Below are 18,297 nucleotides of genomic sequence, written 5' to 3'. Positions count from 1 at the left end.
AAAAATTAAAAGAGAATCTTACAGACTAAAAGAGCCTTAAGAAACATTAATGATCAAAAGCAGTAGGACTTTGTCTCGCATAGTGGACAATCTGAGAAATTAGAATACATACTAGGGATTTGGACGATTATATTAAAGAATAAAATAATTTAGCTAGGTGTAGTCATGGTGACTATGGAAAAAGAACACATTCTTATCAATTAGAGATGCACACTAAAGTATTTGTGGTTGCGAGGACACAATATTTGGGATTTGCTTTCAAATAGTCCAGCAAATAAAAAAAAGGGGGGGTGATACATGAAACAATTCAGTAGAACATTGATAATTGGTGAAACTAGTTGATGGATATATGGGGATTCATTATGATATTTTCTCCTTTTTGGAATGTTAAGATTTTTTACAAATTAAAAAAAATTGTGATTTTTAAAAAGTGTAGCTCTAAAATCTGGCTTATCATCAAAATCACCTGGAGAGCTTAAAAAAACCCAAAAAAGATCTAGGAGATCCTCCTAAATCAATCCTCTGTGGATACATTTGCATTGGAGGGGAGGAGGGGATAGAGGCTGGCAGGTGGAAAAAAGCGTCATTTTATGACCTCCCAGTTCTGGTGGTGCCACCTCTCCTGATGCATCTGACTTAGGAAATCTTAAATCAGTGTTCCTTCATCCCTCTCTCTCTTTCTTTCCTGTCTCTCTCTCATCCTCCTTCTTCATTTGTCTTTTACAACTTTATAAAGGCTTCGAGCAGGAACTTTCGGAGGAGCACAGGGACTTGGCATCCCATTGAAGCAGGCACGGCAGGCTTTCCCACTCCCATCTCAGTGCCCTCATTAAACCTGAGGCCTGTGCTTCAGTATACACTCTACCCTCATGCAGTTATTATTTTTAAAAGCTACCTTACTATACACAGGTAAGGGATGTATCCATTGCCCAAGTGTACATCAAAATAAAGTTGTTTGGGAAACATGGTCTTAATATTTGAGCCTATCTTTTCTTTCTGCATTCATCAATAGAAAACATCAAAATTTGTTCTTAAATAATTTATTTTGTAATACCCCTGTGAAAAGTTACAATTATTTAGGAAAACTTGAAGAAATCCAAACAGCATTCTATCAGGGACAACTAAATGTGCAAATTTCAAATACTTTCTATAATAAGTATAAATAATTACATTTTTTTTCACATTAAGAATGAAAATATTGATAACAAAATATTAAGATATTAACTTTAAAACAACTAGATGAAAACACTGAAGTTTATTTAACATCTTTAGAAAGAAACTATGAAGTTTTATGTCTGAGAAAAAGAGTGCCAAGTGGAAAACATGTCAGATAAGAGGAAAGGTTATATAGTTAGGGATCGCAAATATTTTCAGGTCGTAAGTCCAGACCCCCAAAATGGCAGACTTTACCTCAGGAAAAATTGTATTTCTCCTCTTTTTCTCTGAAGCAAGTATGAGAGTGACACAAAGCACACAGAGAAACGGCAGGCCAATGACAGAAGGAAACTTCATCATATTCCTGGTTACTGGGTTTTGGTGTCGCAACACTGGGGCATCACTGGGTGCATCGTTAACACAGCAAATAAAACCATCATGGAAGGCCACATCTTTCCCTGTGACCATCCCCAATGTTGTCTCCTCTCCTTCCCTATCTTATCTCCGAGGAGGTAGAATACTCAGAGGCACCTATAGAACAGAGAGCTGTTTCTTATTGTATGGCTGGAGTTTCCTAAGAAGCAGCGTCAGATTTTAATAAATTTGCTCTCGATACAATTCCTTCTTTCCTAGGGAGGCAAGCAAAGCGTATTGAAGAGGCGAACTTGGCCAGTGTGGGCAGGAGCTTGCCTGGCTCCATAACATGACCTGAAGCAAATATTATCTCAAAGAGACATTGCAACATTTCCATCAGATCAGAAAAAAACATTTTCGTTTAAATAACCTTGAAGTTCATGATAAAATAAATAAAGTGAATCTCACAGGAAACTGTAAAGTTCCCTTTAAAAAGGCAGTTGGTTGAGTTCATGCAACTTGGTGGTACCCCTAACAACAACCAATACACCTTGCAGCATTATTACATAATAAAAAGTCCCTCATACATAATATAAGGGTATATTATATATGTACACATTTTTACACACACCTTGGTTCAAGTGAACCTTTTTAGAAGTGAAGACAATGATAACCAAAAGAATTACATGTCTTCCCACTAAAAAATTCCGATTTTTAAAATGTGCATATTATAAAGAGCAGCTTGTTTTCTTTTCAATGTGAACCTGTTCAGTCTCAGCAGCCTCAGAATCACAGTCATGTATAACCCTGCTTTTCTGCTGCATCCATAGGAAAGGAACTAGGTAAGTAGGGAAAAACCACTAACTACTGACACTCTCTGAAGATTGTCCCTTTTCCCTGAGCTTCCTTGAGCCTCATGCAGAGGCCCCTGTGCCATGGGATTCAGCGTCACATTTCTGAGAAATGCTGATGGGGGGCAGGTGGAATACATGGCTGTGGGTTGCCCACCCCACCTGACTGTCTCTTCCCTTTTCTCTTAAGATGCGGAGCAGTCCTGGCGAGCAGGGTACAGGGGCTACAGCCAGCCCTAGCACATGGTCCAAGTCCAAAGAGGCTCCCAACCTTCTGCTTGGAGAGGAGGAGGAGGAGCCCCGGCTGAATCTCACATCATCCACTGCAGGTCACAAGCTTTGCTCTAAGGACACCTGGGAACATTCCCCAGTTACCAAATTCAGGCATCACAGGCACCACGAAGAGCTTGTCTTTCCTCCCCTGCTCAGACACGCTGGAGCCCACTGTTGCAGGGACTGCCCTCCAGCAGCATCAAGGGTTTAGAGCATAGCACCATGTTGGTTGGCTGGCAGCTCATGGCCCCCCTTGTGGGGCTGGACCACCTGTCTTCCATTAGCCATACATCTGCTTGAACTGAAAGCACTCGTTGCAGTAGCCATTGCACTTGGTGTTGCCGAAGTGATCACAGGCAGGGGCCCGGCAGCGCTGTTTTGCGGACTCTTCTGCAGCAGGCTCTCCCCGGTGGATCCCCGGGCCCACTCGCTGGCCAAGGTGCTGGCACTCCATGCAGAGTTCCTCGCTGCGACAGGCCAGGATGTTCTTGCAGGAGGCCCGGGCACACTTGGGCCTTGAGGCACTCTGTGCAGTACGAGGCACGTTTCTGCGCTGGCTCAGTCTCTGAGTGGGAAGAACAGAGAACTCATTGCTCACGTTTCTCAGAAAGGGCACAGTGAGAGCTCATTTGACTGGATTCTACAAAAAGTTTTCCTTGCCTGAGCAAGAGAATAATAGTGCACGTGTCATCTGTGAGCCAGAGCTCTCCCAGATGTTCCCTTTCAAGGAATCTGGCCCCAGGGAGACTGAGAGGAACCCCCAATCCCAACATGGAGGTCTGCAAACTTGGCCAGCTTGGTTCTGTTGGGATTAGTAACCAGCTGCGCTTTTTTAGATAGCTTCAATATTGTTCTATAAACTACTGGAGAAGCATCTATCAGACCCAGTTTGCTTTTCTATGCCATCAAGTGGAGGCAACCTGGGAGGCTCTACCCTCTCTCTCCTCATGATGGAGGATTATTTAAGAAGGTCTGCTTTTGGGTGTCTGTGCTTTTGCTATAAATCAAAGCCTCTCATCATCATCTGGCTTTTTGGAGTCTTGAGGAGGTTTTATTCTATGGCTGATTTTATTTGCTTTTTAAAATGAATTCTAAAGTATAGTTAGGCCATGAAAATCAATAGTAGTACTTCCAACCTGGGAAGCCATGTGACGTGGACTTTTTCCCCAGGTTCTTCCAGCAGATTTCTTTAACAATCCTGTATCATGAGGCGACACAACCCAACAGGGAGGAAAGCCTGCTGGCACAGTTGTAAGAAATGGCTCCAGCAAGGAGGACCTGACCCTGGGAGGGGGGACTTCCTCAAAATGTCTCACCAGTTGCTCTTCAGTCCTTTTGGCTTCATGAAGTCTCTGGTTCTGAGCCTCAATGAAACACTTCTGACAGTATCCTTCAAACATGGTGCTTCCAAGGGTACCACACTCCCTTCCCAGGCATGTAACGGTGTTCTGGAACCTGGAGGCAGTGGGACTGGCTTTCCCTGAGGCAGTGACAAAATCTGCAAGAGAGTTGATGCTAATCAGTACTACATACGGTCACCACGCAGATGCAGAGACACTGACATGAGAGAAATAAACGAATTCCAAATACAGATTAGGCCAGCCTCAACTACAGATGAGACCAGCGTTTTATAAATTTTGAAAAAAAAATAAAACCAAAAATACTATTATTGAAACATCTTTGGCTTTACAAATGTCTCCCTTTGAACACGGAGCACTGATCAGTCACAGTAACAGGACAAACAGCAGACATTAACTGCTCATCCTTCTTTCAAATTTCAAGATTTCCAAAACCACAAATGTTTTCTAATAATGTCTTACAGTGGACATTTCCCTCTCTCCAACTACTACTCTTCAGATTTTGAGATTTCCCTATTATGTCAAGTTTGCAAAAGAAGTCTAATTCTCATAAATGCCAAACACCGAATGGCCTCATGAAAACAAATTCCATGAACTCTATCTATAGGGCACTTTTCGGTTTTGGGAATGTGAGACCTAAGATCAGTTTGCCTTTTGTCTGCAGGTGTGGCTGGAAAGACCACCAGGACTGTCCCCGTGTACAAGTCAGTGGAAAAGCATAGGGTTCCACCCTTCTACCTGACTACCCACATGGACTCCTCTTCTTAAAGTCCAGGAATAAAGGACAGTAGCTGCTGCACTAGGAAATCAATCATGTCACTCACGTTTGTTTTCTCTGTACTCGATGAAACACAGCGTGCAAAAGCCCTTGTTTTCTGGAGTCCCAAAGTACATGCAGCCAGCTTTTCTGCACTTGCTTGTCCCTGTCCTGTCCCCTGGAGTCCGTGTGGCTTGAGAGAGGCAGCCAGAGGAGGCATCGTTTCCGGCTCTGTGGCAAGAGTGTGGGGACAGACTCCGGCTGAGGTGTGAGGGGTCCGACTTGGACCGCTGATGACAGGAGGCAGGGATGCTGGAACTGAGGTTGGAGGAGGGCTCTGCTGTAGTCCTTTTGAAGCAAGTACTGCAGATCCCATTAAACGTCCGGGTGACATCCCGGAGGCAGGCTTGGCACTTACCGGGGTCTAAATGCCTCGTGTTGTCTGCGGTGTGGCTGCCATTCAGTTGCCGGGCATTGTGGCAACGCTCACAAAATCCATTGTGCTGCACGTTCAGCGTGAAAGGGCAGCCAGGGCTCCTGCACTTCATAGCGGTGGTCTCACTGAACAGGAAAAGGCTGGGTGCTGTTGGTGGGGCCGAATGAGGCCCCCCGGCTGGCTCCTCAGGGTTCCAGGCCAAGTCTCCCCGTGAGGTCCCCAGCGCCATGCCAGGGAGCCCCTCAGGGCCTGGCCTGGAGTTCAGCTTTGGGGGTTTGTTTTGATTCTTTTGCCGTCTTTCTGAGCATTCATGGCATAAAGGTTGGGTGTTGATGGACATGAAGAAAGGACAGTTGGGCGTTTCACATTTTACATCCATGAGAGAAAGCTGGGGCATGGAAGGTTCCAAAGGATTCTGAGCACGCATTTCTCTCCTCTCCTGCTCATTGTTTTCCTGCCATTTCTTGTACTCGTGCTGAACAAGTTCAAAATAATCATCTACCAGGTTTATTTCTTTTGGTAAGTTAGCTTCATCCAACCTAAAGACCAAAAGGAAAACTGTAAGACTACACAAAATCATATCCAAGATTTTATGTCATAAGCTCAGAGAACAAACTTTCAGAATGTAGATTACGGCAATGACTTTATAACCACTCACTGAAATGCAGGCCTATGATAAAGGGCTTGCACTTCCAACATAACGTGGTCCAGTACGTATTCTAACATGTTCTAGAGTCAAATATGACGTAAGTTAGAAGATTTCATTGTTTTTAAAATCACAATCTCATTTAGCCAGTCTTGTTCCACCCCAAATTACAGGCAATTCTAAAGAAAAGGTACTCTGGAGATGACTCTACCTCTTACAACTCTATTGCTCCTTTAAAATGTCACTCTCACTTTCTAACTTCTTAGAGATCAAATTTCTAGTAAAACATTACTCAGACTACTCATCTGGGACTAGTCTACTTTACAGTACAAACTACTTTGTAAGTGTATTTTGCTGTTATTAATTTTGAGCTTGTGTCTGGTCTCCATCACAGTAAACTGCCCTGAGTAACATCCAGAGGTACTATTTCCTTTTGGATCCTCTGTAATTTGCTAATCTCCATTTTGAGAAACTGATTCTCTTACGTCCTTACAGCCATCTCTTATGCATTTCGTGTTCTCAGAAACTAGCCTCCATTTAACATAAAGCCAGTGTTTACAGATTGGATACCTGTACAGTGTGTACTCTGGGGTTGTCCTCCCATTTCCCTGGGGCAAAATCATGAACTGTCATATGCATTCTAAAACCTAGTCTCTGTCTGATGTGTTTGTCCTTACCAAGAAGCCAAGAGAAAAAAAGGCTTTTGTCATCAAGAATTTTCACTTGCTAATCTTTTTAGTATGTACTAGAGCAAGTAAAAAAAAAAAAAAAAAATTAATTAATTAAAAAAACCATCCTTGATGTAAATGCACTTTCAAAACCCATAATTTTGACTCTCAGCCTTCGGATATCCAAGAAAATCATTATGGATAAATTACTGGTTTCCATTTGAAAACAAAGTTAGTATTGCCTAAATGATCCTCTTTAACTCACGCAAATGGCTCTGAATTTGTTTCACATTGGAGGAAACTGGCTGCAAATAACTTTATTGTTGAGCTCTGGGGTGGCAGCAGCTTATGTGGCTAATGTCAAAACAGTTACAGATGACAAAGAACAGAGCTAAAAATAAACGGCTTACTTTGCAGCATTAATCAGATGAGTTGTGCCATGGTCCCAGCCTTGGACTGGGATTTCTATCACCATCAAGTACTCTTTTAAGAGCTTTTCCTTCATATCATTTTCTGGATCTGTCAAAAAGTGAACTTTTAAGTCTTCAAATCTTCCTCGGTCTCTGTTAACAAGTGGAACAGCTCGGATTTCTGAGGGAAAAAAATAACAAAAAGCAAAATATTATTCTACTAAATGAAGTTATATGTAAGATAATATATATAATAATTAAATTTTGAAAACGTAGAAAGGATATACTTTAAAAAATAGAAATGTATTATCTAGCCACAATTAAACCCAAATGGGAAAACAAAATGAGCTAAACTGTAATATAAAATGCATTGTGTTTCCGGGAAGCTCACAGAATGTTAACCAGCCTGGAGGCTGATGTTACTGGTTAAATTTCCATGTTTTAGAATCAGACTGACCTGAGTTCAAACCCTGGTTCTGTCACTATCAAGCTGTGTGACATCAGGCAGGTTATTTAACCTCTCTGAGCTTCAACTGCCTCATCTGTAAAATAAGACTACCAATGCCTACATCTCACAGCGATGCTATGAGGATAAAATGAAATAACGTACTTAAAGTACTTAGCATGGTGCCTATTCCACATGAAGCTATTACAATATTAGCTAACCTGACGAACATTAGCCTGCTCCATGCCAGGCACTGTATTAAGGGCTCTGTGTGCCTTAATTTATCACGTATTCATAACAGTAATAGTAGTAATATATATACATATATCTTCTACTTGCAATTAACATGCTGAAAGTACTTCCCAAGACATACACAAACAGATATGGGGGTATCATGATTACTGCTATTGCATTACTGTTACTAACCAAGCAAACGACAGAATAATATACTTAGATAAAAATAATATACTTAAATAGGACTATTTCAATAAGAAGCAAAAGAGCAAACCCCAGTGTTCCAGTATCTAACAGAAGTTACAAATGTGAACTGATGCTGTTTTCTCACCAGGCCCACTGTCCTTCAGGGTCACTAAGGGTACAAAGTGCTGGCTGTCATAGCCGAGAACGATGGGGAATCTGTAGCATTCCTGGGCAGGCCAATGGAGAGGCAAGTAAATTCCACCCACTTTCAAAGGGGCAAAATTTGAACCTGATTCCAAACTTCTCAGCATTTTATCTGTTTAAGGAAAGAGAAAGAAAAAGAAGACCCTCAGGTGACTTTCATCAAATTCCATTTAGCTACTGTTACCCGTGACTTTGGTAGTGTGGGTTTTTCCTAAGAGCCAAAGCATTAAAACTGAAAAGCACTTAAATACAAATCAATGATCTGCAGGCATCTCACCTGAAATGATGATGATTGGCCTTCGGAGGATGTTGCAAAGGACAAATATGTGTATTTCTTCCAGTGAATGGTACTGAAGTCCGCTCTGGGCCGCTGGTGTGTCTGTGGATGCCATTTTGATGAGGTTGTCCCATTCATCATTCCAGTTCTAAGGGGCGAGGGGTAAAGGGGAAAAAAAAAAAGACTGAATGGACTCTGCATTAAACAGTCATTCCAACATCATTCTGCAATTATTCATTTATATAACTCAGCTTATTTTTCCCCTTTTCTTGAAATCATCATTCAAATGATCAACTTTTTTTTCCCAGTTTTGATTTTCTTCCTTTACTTTTTTCCACTACAAGGCAAACTCAGAAGTGGAGCAGAATGGGGACAGCACCTACTTTCAAAAAAATCCCTGATGAGGCATAACAATGAAGCCCTTCATCCAAATGTATACAGAAATTCCAAGCTGTGACTGAGAATGGTGAGGCACATGTTTTAATTTGATTGGCTGTTCAGTAATGCATGCTAAGGGCAATCAAACAGAGAACAACAAAACAGGCCAAAGGAAAAGGCCCTGATCAGAAGGTCTTCTGCTAAGATAAGGAAAGAGATCCACTGCTGGGAACCTGCCACCTAGAAGCCACTAAGCAGTGGCAAAACCTCAGGCTAATCCCATAGGAGGTTTCTGGTGTTTTCCATTGAATATACTTTGCTTAGCCAAATTCCTGCAACCTAGTAAATCATATGCTCCTTGAGGGAATGGACTGGCCCAGGGTACCCTTTATCCACCATGGAGTTCTGTCAATAGATACTTAAGGGGGTATCAAAACTTACCCGAGTGTCATAGCAAAGCCCCGTTTCCACAAATTCCTGAGACTTGAGAGACTCCAGTTGCCAGCGGAACTTAAAGTTGCGTGTGTCTGTCTCCTTGAGAGTGCTGAAGAGTGCCTTCCTCAGGACCAAGTCTGTGTCCTGGACCCCCCACATGTACTGAGAAGCTGCATGCATGAGGCAATTTCCATCACCTGAGGACAGAAGGACGGAAAGAGAAGTAATGTCAAGAAATCCATATCGAAGGCCCAGCGTAGGTTTTCAGAATACACTAGCCCTGCTGCTATCCTAGGGGATGGAATGGGTTAATTGGGTTTAATTTCTTAGTGAAGGGCCAACTGGTAACATTTCACAAGGTGATGACAGCCTTAAGTAATTCTTTTCATTCCTCTTTTTTATTCTATGACACCAACAAGGTAAAGGCAGCCAGGGGACCTTGGTTCTAGGTGGGCTCTGCTCCTAACTAGTTTAGGGGACCTGGGGGAAAATTCCTTAAGTTCTCTTGGTATTTCTTCTCTTTATGAAATGAGGGCACTGGATTATGATCTCTAAGGTGCCCTTCCCTTTGTAACATTCCTTGATTTGCTGCTAAGGCACTAGTACCATTGCTCTCTAACTCCAAGGACGAACACACAAGAGCAACATGCACAAACCAGGAAGCAGGCATGGCTACGTTTACTAGACAGGGACGGTCTGGCTATGACTCAGTGGTAAATGACTTGACCATTCCACTTTAGCTTTTGGGACCTGGGAGTTTCCTCTCCTGGTTTGTAAAGTGAGGTGGACAGCACCAAATTACCTATGACCTGCCAGCTCTGGTCCCCAGAAATGCCTTCTCTGAACCTGCCTGTTAGCAATTATAAAGTCCTTTTTAAAAGCTAAAAAGCACTACATTTTAAAATAATTCAGTGTTTAGAGCTGGCATTTTGAGAAAGACACAGGTCTGATTTTATTCCATTAATTTGTGACTTTTCCACGTTAATACTCATAGTTCAATAGACAGCATTTTTTTCAACCCACAAACAATAAACATTTTGGGGGAACGTTTAATACAAAAAATGTTAACTCCTTAAAATCCTTTGGCAAGCACAAAATAGTTTTTATAAAGAAAAGTTAAACTGTTTTCTTATATTACTCTATAATTAGGGCAATAAAGCTATTTGAAATTTTATCAAATTTTAATGATAGTCAAACTGTTAAAATAAAAACAAAAACAATAAAAATCCTCAAATATATAACCACAGCCAGTATTCCTTCCATTTACACGCTTAGAGAAACTAGCTAAGTTTTCAAACAAATGAAAAAAAAGGCTCGCTCAAGACTTGTGCCTTGGCAGAAGTGTGGCAACGATTGCATTCTGTTGAAATTTCCCCTTTGCAAAATCTAGAGCAAAGATAAGACTTTTTTTCTTCTTCTTGTGCTAACTTTCAGTTCTTTATTGAGATGCACCAGTATAAAATTCCCTAAGTAACATCTGGAATTCCCCAGTGCGAAGTTATTTGACTAGCAATTGAGCAACAGCTATTGTACTTTTTGTTCTCGTGTGTAGACATTTAAACTGTGAAGTGCACCCTGGACTTTCCCAGTGGGTGTGGTCAGGGTGAGCTGGAATAGGGCTACTCATTATACAAGTGAAATCGCTGCAGCCAATAGACGCTGGAATTTTTCACATGAAGTTTCAATTTTATGCCACCTACTCCCTTCCTCATTCATCGCAGTCTCATATCCTCAAATGCAAACTTCTGAATCACCCCCTCCCCAGACCACTGACTTTGAAGAACCTTCCTACAGGGAGAACGATAAAAAAAAAGGGGGGGGGGTGCTAATAAAAATCAGAGAAGAAAAGTCCTTCCCCTCCTACCTTAAATATATCTTCTTCCTTTTCCCGAATTTTAAGGAATTTTCTTAAAAGTGGGGAGATAGACTAATGGCTAAAAAACTATGCTATCTACCTTAAGTGAATCATTGTGCAGTATATGCATGCATCGCAACAACACACCATACTCCACAAATATGTACATGTTAAAACAAACAAAAAAATTTAATGGGAAAAAAGGATTCCGAGACTAAAAATCCTTATTTCCCAGAAAACATCAAAATGCAATAGCTTTCATAATTTCATTTGTAGTACGAATCCTTGTTGAATTAAACAATATTTGCAAAATAAGTGTTTACTGTTTACATTTCATTTTTTTCTTAAGGAAATAGAACATTTCCTTTCTTAAGGAAATAAAGCAAAATGTCAGTTAATTCTGTTAATGATAATAGAGTTTTCCCCTTGCTACCACATTTCTAATTCACCAGAATCTCTTTGTTTTCAACTGTCCCAAAATTGACTCCATCTCTTTTTTGTAACAAAATGGGCAAGGTTTAAAACCATAAACTGTCAGGCATACAAAACCCTTGTGATGACTTAACACAATTACCTACTTCTATGCATCACTTGATTTAATGCCATGAACAATGCAGACCACAGCTATCTCCAGTTTTCTTTCTCCCTGTGTTTCTAAGAGTCTATACTTCATAAATATAGGCAAGATGTTGAGGTAATGTATAAGAGCCCGCAGAATCAAAACAAAGAAACAAACAAAACATGTCTACAAATTACTCTAAGCTACCCACGTCAAAAATAGACAAAGTTAATGTACCAATTAAGTTAAATTAATGTGCTTATCATAATCATTGTCAACAAGAATTTTCTGCTCTTGGATGTATTATTTTTGATGAGGGTGGTTTAGGACTGTCACTGATATAAGGACTTGAGATTCTTGCTTTTACCTAGACTATAAGCATTTAATTGATCTTGTACAGTATACTTGCTTATAATAATTATCTACATTCATAAAGTAGAATTTTGTACCTGCATTAAACAGTTATGCTTGGATGTTTTTGTTGATGTACATACTCTTACTTAATGAAAATGATCAAAAAACAAAGTAGTAAAGCTTGGAATAGGAAATAGCTACTAGTGGTAAAGGATGGAAAGGCATAGACAGGAAGAAATTCAGTGACCAGGAATCCCCCTTTTTTTTTCTTTTTCTTTTTTGTTTTTGTTTTTGTGACCGGCTGCACTGCGCTCAGCCAGTGAGCACACCGGCCATCCTTATATAGGATCCGAACCCGCGGCGGGAGCACTGCCGTGCTCCCAGCGCTGCACTCTCCTGAGTGCGCCACGGGGTCGGCCCCGACCAGGAATCCCTAAAAGTAATAAAGTAGAGATCTAAAATCCATGCTAAAAATCTCAAATATCTTTCTATTCCATTTTTCAACAGAACCTATGTAAGGGAGGAAGAGACAAAAGGAGCTCCTCATGTCCTCAACAGCCATTCACTGGTTAACCCCCAAAATGCCACCAAGGAAAGAAGTGTAAGGACATCACACGCATTTTCTAATCACAGTAGGAAACAACAGTAATACCAGTTTTCACACCATGCTGTCTTTCTGAACTTAAAAGCCTTTTAATATTTCCATTACTGGCCAGGGAAGGGTATTTTACAGATGATTAAACAGAAACATAGGTCACCTAACTGGGCCATGGTATTTAGAAAGGCATTCCCCAACCCTCAATGCACTCCTGCGCTCTAACACATACATTTAGAAAATATCCTTAATAAAAGTATTTACCATACAAGCTTGCTTTTATCGCATGCCCCTTATAGAGTTTCTATACTAAGGCATCTCAAGAGATTTGAGTTCAGGCTGGTGCTACTAAAACTTCATGAATGGGGTCCCAGCACCCTCAGAGCCAATCCCCAGACAAAAGTAGTGTGACAGAGCAGGTCTTACCATTTGTTTTCAGTGCCACAAGCTTCCTGACTTCTCGACACCAGTTGAGCTTCTTCTGACTTTCTAGGGAAGCCTGGATGTTTCTGTCGATGAGAGCTTTGTGGATGATCTCTCGAAACTGTGGACAAAACTGGCAAGTTCTGAACATTTCCAGTGTGTATCGGTGCATGGTTTTAAAATGATGAATGATCCCATTGGTAGGTTTAAAAATATCCTCTGGAGTTCTCTCTCTTATCTTCACAGCTTTCCGCATATTGCTCAAATACAAAGCCTGAGGAAGGAGTTGCTCAGCCATTGTGCTTGAGAACACCTGAAAAGGAGGGGGAAAAAACCCATTCCGTTAGCCTGACTTTGATACTACTCCTATATACCTGCCTGCAGGAAACCCCAGTGTTTGATCTTGTCATTACCCTAATTTGTAGGCAAAAGATCTTAGTCACCTCTACTCCCAGGATACGAGCCGGCCCCAAAGATTAACTCACACTGGACTGTTTTAACTTACATCACTTTTAAGGATTAGTCTAAACAAGAGAAGGAAGGCGGAGAGTGGGCACTGAGGAGGAGGGGAATAACCTGTGTTTTCAATAATGTTTGTCAGGGAGCCAAGCTTGTCTGTCAGCAATAGGTACTGCTCCCGAGAACCAACTTAAGCTCCCATTTCATTCCCAGGCCACTCTGCAACAGCTGCTGGATTTTAGGAGTACCGAAGAATGCCAGTTAAAGGTACAACGTAGCCCTGACAAGTCTGCAGCTCCTCGCATAAGACCACCACCGAGCAATCCTTCCTCTTGGGCAAAATCTTCATTTATCTCTTTTAAGCACTTCCTCCCTGTGCTGGAAGATCATTACGTATTTTATAAAATTCCTGTAATTTTATGCTGTCATCTAGGCTGCTGGCTGGTGTTTCCTCTTTAGCTCCAAAGAGAAGTATTTGTAAATGGTTTATTCATGAAGTTTATTATAATGTTTATAAAGAGTTAAAAACCGAATGTTTTATAACCAACCAAAAAAGCCTATTTCCAGCAAGACGCTTTGCAATTTAAAGAGCAAATGGCATTCCTTCAGAACCTTGCCACGGAACTTGACAACATCAGAATAAGAAACAGATTAACAGTAATAGAGCAATAAATTCTGCACTTCCCAGAGCAGACATAGGAGCTCAACTATTTCAACTCAACTGCCAAAAACATTTTATCATTACCCTCCAGGTACCAACAGGCAGATGCCTTTCCACCCTGTCCTTTACCCTGAAATCTTAATGCACAGTCAACTGGTGGAGCAGATGAAAGTCTAGAAGCAGACAAGGAAAGAAGTTTCAGCCAGGAGGCCACTAGGGACAAAAGAAAGAACGGTGCGGCAAAGGCCAGCATCTCTAACCCATGCCGACAGTGCGGAGCTGCTCGAGAGCCACCTTTGATTCACCAGCCCTTAGTAGGGTGCTTTGTCACACATCCTAATTTCCAACAAGATGAAGAGGATTTCAGAACACAGATATTCTCTAGGAAGTTTCATACTGATTATTAATCCCACTCCTGCATCATCCTGTTTGCCGGAGCAACCCCCTAGTTGAAAAAGATGTTAAACCTATGTAAGAGGGGGGAGAAGAAACCTAGATATTAGGGGAGCCACTCGTGGGTGGGTCTAGGCTCTCTTAAAGCCATTGATAATGTGGTCTAAATTTTCACGGCCCACTCAAAGGAGAGAGGTTGGACTAGGGGTTCCTGAGGTTGCTCCTGAGGAGTTTTCTGGTGGTAGTTTTGGATTGGGATTCCTAATCTGATTGTTGGTAAAAGCTTGAGAGAAGTCATTCTTTGGATCAGATGGTGATCTCTCCTTTGATGTCAAATATTTCTTTCAGGTGGAATAAGGCAAAATCATAGCAGGACTACGGATGCAATGAAGGGACAAAAATACCACACACGCTTCTCCTTTGTGGCATTGCAAAAGTCTCTTCCCACCTACAATGACATTCACCCACCTACACATTCATCCATCCACCCAACAAGCACTGCCTGATCACCTCCTGAAGGCCAGTTACCATGCTTGATGCTAGGGCTAAAAATTAAAGATGACCTTATTTCCCTCCTTGAAATCCATACAACCACAATGCAGCTAAGGCATTGAAGGTACAACCTGCTCAGGTCCCACAGAAGCTGAACTCTGCCTAGAAGCCAGGTCTTCCAGTACTTGCCCCTTGCTATTCCCACAACACCACATCTGATCTACAGTACCTGCTGCTCTCAGATGGAAACAAATGGGCAGTGGAAAGATTTTAAACAAACTGGTGTTGCCTGTTTGCTTTTCTGACTCTTCTATTTTTTTCTCTTCTGGACCTAAAGATCTTTCAGCAAAGATCTAAAATAGTGAGAGCTGTAAATCATATGCAAGACATGCAAATGTCAATATTCGATAGCCCAGGGTAGCCTCATTCATAGGTTTAGCCTTGCACAGCCTGCAAAACTGCCTGCTTAAAGTAAATCAAAACTCACTGCCCAAGTTTCTAGGGTTGGACTTCTGCACACTTAAGATTAAAAAATAATTTTTTTCCTGACATATGATTGTAATGTCCCATGGGGAAAAAACTACAATATTACTCTTAACAAATATTTTTATACTTGTTAATGCACTGCCTTATTTAAAGGTAAATTCCCGATTTTTGTTACTAGGATCAATGAGATTCTACAGAACTTATTCATCGCTCAAAGTCTTTCCTCCCTTATTTTATTTTTCCATGCTGGGCAGACATTTTTGTCAGCGACGTGGAAATTTATGAATTATTTATCAACAAATACCTCATCCAATTTTGGGGGAAGTACCTCTCTAAAAATTCAAAAATTGCACAAAGAATCACACACACACACACACACACACACACACACACACACACACACACACACACACACACACACACACACACACACACACACACACACACACACACACACACACACACACACACACACACACACACAATCAAAGAAGCATTTTAGACAATGAAAATGGAGCACCAACTGGCTGCTCAATAATCTGGGACATTAGGTGGAGGTCCAGAAGACTCTTTAACAATGGTTCTCCCAAAATGCTGCCCTGGGACACTTGACCAGACTGGCTTTCCAAGGAAAGATCAGAGGCAGTGAGAACTGAAAACAGAGCGGGCTCAAAAAGAGCTGAGCTTCTTCCTTACTTAATACCACTGCTTTCCTGAGAGGCCAGGTGGCAGGATGTGGGACGACCCGGGCTGACAAAGACAGTCTGACTGTGGGGTAGAGGCTGGAGCAGGGGCCTGCAGATCGCTCCTAAAGTGGAGCCCCCCAAAGGCAGGCCACCTCTGCATGCATACTTCGCTTAGACACTGCTGCAAGTGAAAAAGATGAACCTCTTGCCCTGACCCCATCCCCCTGCACAGACCGCTGAGTAGTCTGGAAGCCGTCCCTGAGAAGGTTAGCGGACTGAAGCCCCTCATCCCCGCCGCATCCAGTGGCTCGAGCGACACCCCACCCCCGATGAGCTGGTTCTGCACAATCTGGGAAGACGCAGCCACAGCGCTTCTGCAAGGTCTACGTGGCCATGCGCATGCAGCGCTTGATTCCAAATAAAAACAAAACAAAACACGAAAAGGAGCAAAGCACCAACGACCACCCAACCAAGCGGCCCGAGGGGCGACTCTTCACCAGGCAGCTGCAGCTTAAGTTGTCTGCATTATCTGCGAGGAACAGCTGGCTGGAGGAATCCAGGGCTGTCACCGCGACATCTGGCGGGACAACCTCAACTCCCAGCACGGGCACAAACGGCCAACAAACTCCCCTGCAGGAGCGCTGCAAATCCAACGCCAGGTAGAGAGGCCAGCCCCCCAGGACGCACCCGCAGCCCTTGCCCGCGGTGAGCCCGGGGCAGACGGCAGGGCAGGCGCGGTGGTTACCTCTCCGGGCCGCGCGATCCGTTCCCAAAGTCCCAAGTCCCGGTCAGGACAGGCGCGCGCTGCAGGCAGGAGTCGGAGTCGGAGCCGGGGCCGGGTGGAGGCGGTGCCCCATGCACGCCGGGGCTCGGGGTCGCTCGCGGGCCGGGCCGGCCGGGGGTGTGATCTCTCCCAGCGGCCGCACTTGCCGCTCCGCCCCCGCGGGCTCCTGGTTCCCTGCGCTCGGCCCGCCAGAAGTCTGCAGACTGCGCACTTTGCTGTTTTGGCTTTCAGTTGTACCGCGGGCGGGCGGGCGGGCGGGCAGCCCGGGGATTTCCACCCAGGGACTTTCCAGTCACGTGACGCCCGGCCTGGCGCCGGGAGCCGCGACCCGTGTCTCGGCCGCCAGGGGGCGTAGGGCGTGCCGAGGGCCTGGCCGCTTGGCCCCGCCCCGCCGACCGCCCCGAGAAACTCCTGCGCCCCGCCCCGGGGTGTCCCCGTGTGAGTCACCTGGGCATTTCGGAAGCTGGGCCCAACGTCACATCCATGTGGAAATCGCAGTGATGGGAACTGGAAATGAAATCGGTTCTTTTTCGCAGCGTTTTTCTGCAGAAAATCATCAACTGTGGAGAAGAAGGGAAATAAATAAGAAAGAAAACCCTAAAAAGCACCCGGGCGCCCGGAACGCAGGTCTCGAGCCGGGTTTGAAAAGTTTAGACTGCGCACGTGACGAGACCCTAGGGGACAGCCCTAGACAGGGCCCGGGAGGGGATTTCGAGAAAAAGAAGCAGTGACACCACGGTCCGCAGCCCCATCATTTCTGCCAGCCCGGGAGCCCCGACTGCGATGGAGGTCCCAGGTGGCGTCAGACCCCGCGGCCCCGCGGCCTTAGGCTTTGCAGGGGCAAGGCCAGTCCTAGATAAAATTAGGAATCGGAACAGCCCCCGCCCTTACCTTCTCTACTTCTGCACACTAAGCGACAAGGTGGCATCGCATTCAAGTAGCGTTTCAGTTTAGAAACCACTTCTAGTCCATTACCGGGCTTACCTGTCTCCCTAAGGCTATCAGGTGTTGATAATTAGTTCACCCCAGGGTGCCAGTTGCTAATTATCCCCCCCCACCCCCGGCCTCCTATCTGGTGCTAGCTGCCCTGCGCTGCCCCTCATCCAGAGGGGTGAGTCAGGTGGAAACAGGTGCCAGCCACCTGGGCAGCGGAGGCGCATGAGCTGTGCTGGGAGGGGCCTTAGGGCGCTTTTACTGCTTTGCTGCCCTCTGAGCCCGTTGGCCCATTTCCTAGTATGGCTAAACTAGACCAGATCGAAATATTCTGGACCATTGTCCCCTTAAATACACTTAAGAATACTTGTCCCGCCATATATTGCAAGTTTTGAATTAAAAATGTATGCTCCTCGCAGCCCTAGTAAAGACCTGCAGAGGCTGGAGTGAGGGCTGGGTGGGGGGTGGGTTATTTTTGTTTGTTTTTTGTTTTTTGGCAAATAGAGACTTAGAGCAGAGTCAGTAGTGGCCACAGTCCCAAGGCTGATCC

At 43.7% G+C, this 18,297-nt stretch overlaps 1 protein-coding gene across 1 annotated transcript; it reads right to left on the bottom strand.

Annotated features, from left to right (window-relative positions):
* Nucleotides 1-1,287: 1,287 nt before the first annotated feature.
* On the bottom strand, nt 1,288-17,000 carry TNFAIP3 (TNF alpha induced protein 3). Its single transcript, XM_063096966.1, has 9 exons — nt 16,776-17,000; nt 12,857-13,166; nt 9,074-9,264; nt 8,255-8,402; nt 7,919-8,089; nt 6,909-7,089; nt 4,816-5,723; nt 3,950-4,131; nt 1,288-3,198 (listed from the first exon to the last, which is right to left on the bottom strand). The coding sequence occupies exons 2-9, from the start codon at nt 13,149-13,151 to the stop codon at nt 2,914-2,916; spliced, it is 2,361 nt and encodes a 786-aa protein (XP_062953036.1). The 5' UTR covers nt 13,152-13,166; nt 16,776-17,000; the 3' UTR covers nt 1,288-2,913.
* Between the last annotated feature and the right edge of the window lie 1,297 nt (nt 17,001-18,297).

Source organism: Cynocephalus volans, chromosome 5, assembly GCF_027409185.1.
Source record: "Cynocephalus volans isolate mCynVol1 chromosome 5, mCynVol1.pri, whole genome shotgun sequence".
Lineage (NCBI taxonomy): Eukaryota > Metazoa > Chordata > Mammalia > Dermoptera > Cynocephalidae > Cynocephalus > Cynocephalus volans.
The sequence above is the reverse complement of the archived record's forward strand: the minus strand, read 5'-3'. Positions and strand labels throughout refer to the sequence as shown.

What these genes read in the sequence shown, in the direction of transcription:
- TNFAIP3 (XM_063096966.1), bottom strand. Translation starts at nt 13,151, where the DNA reads ATGGCTGAGCAACTCCTTCCTCAGGCTTTGTATTTGAGCAATATGCGG. An exon ending in TGTGGCACTGAAAACAAATG is followed by an intron (nt 9,265 to 12,856) that starts GTAAGACCTGCT and finishes TTCTGTCCTCAG; the next exon opens with GTGATGGAAATTGCCTCATG. An exon ending in CATCTGATTAATGCTGCAAA is followed by an intron (nt 5,724 to 6,908) that starts GTAAGCCGTTTA and finishes TTTGGTCTTTAG; the next exon opens with GTTGGATGAAGCTAACTTAC.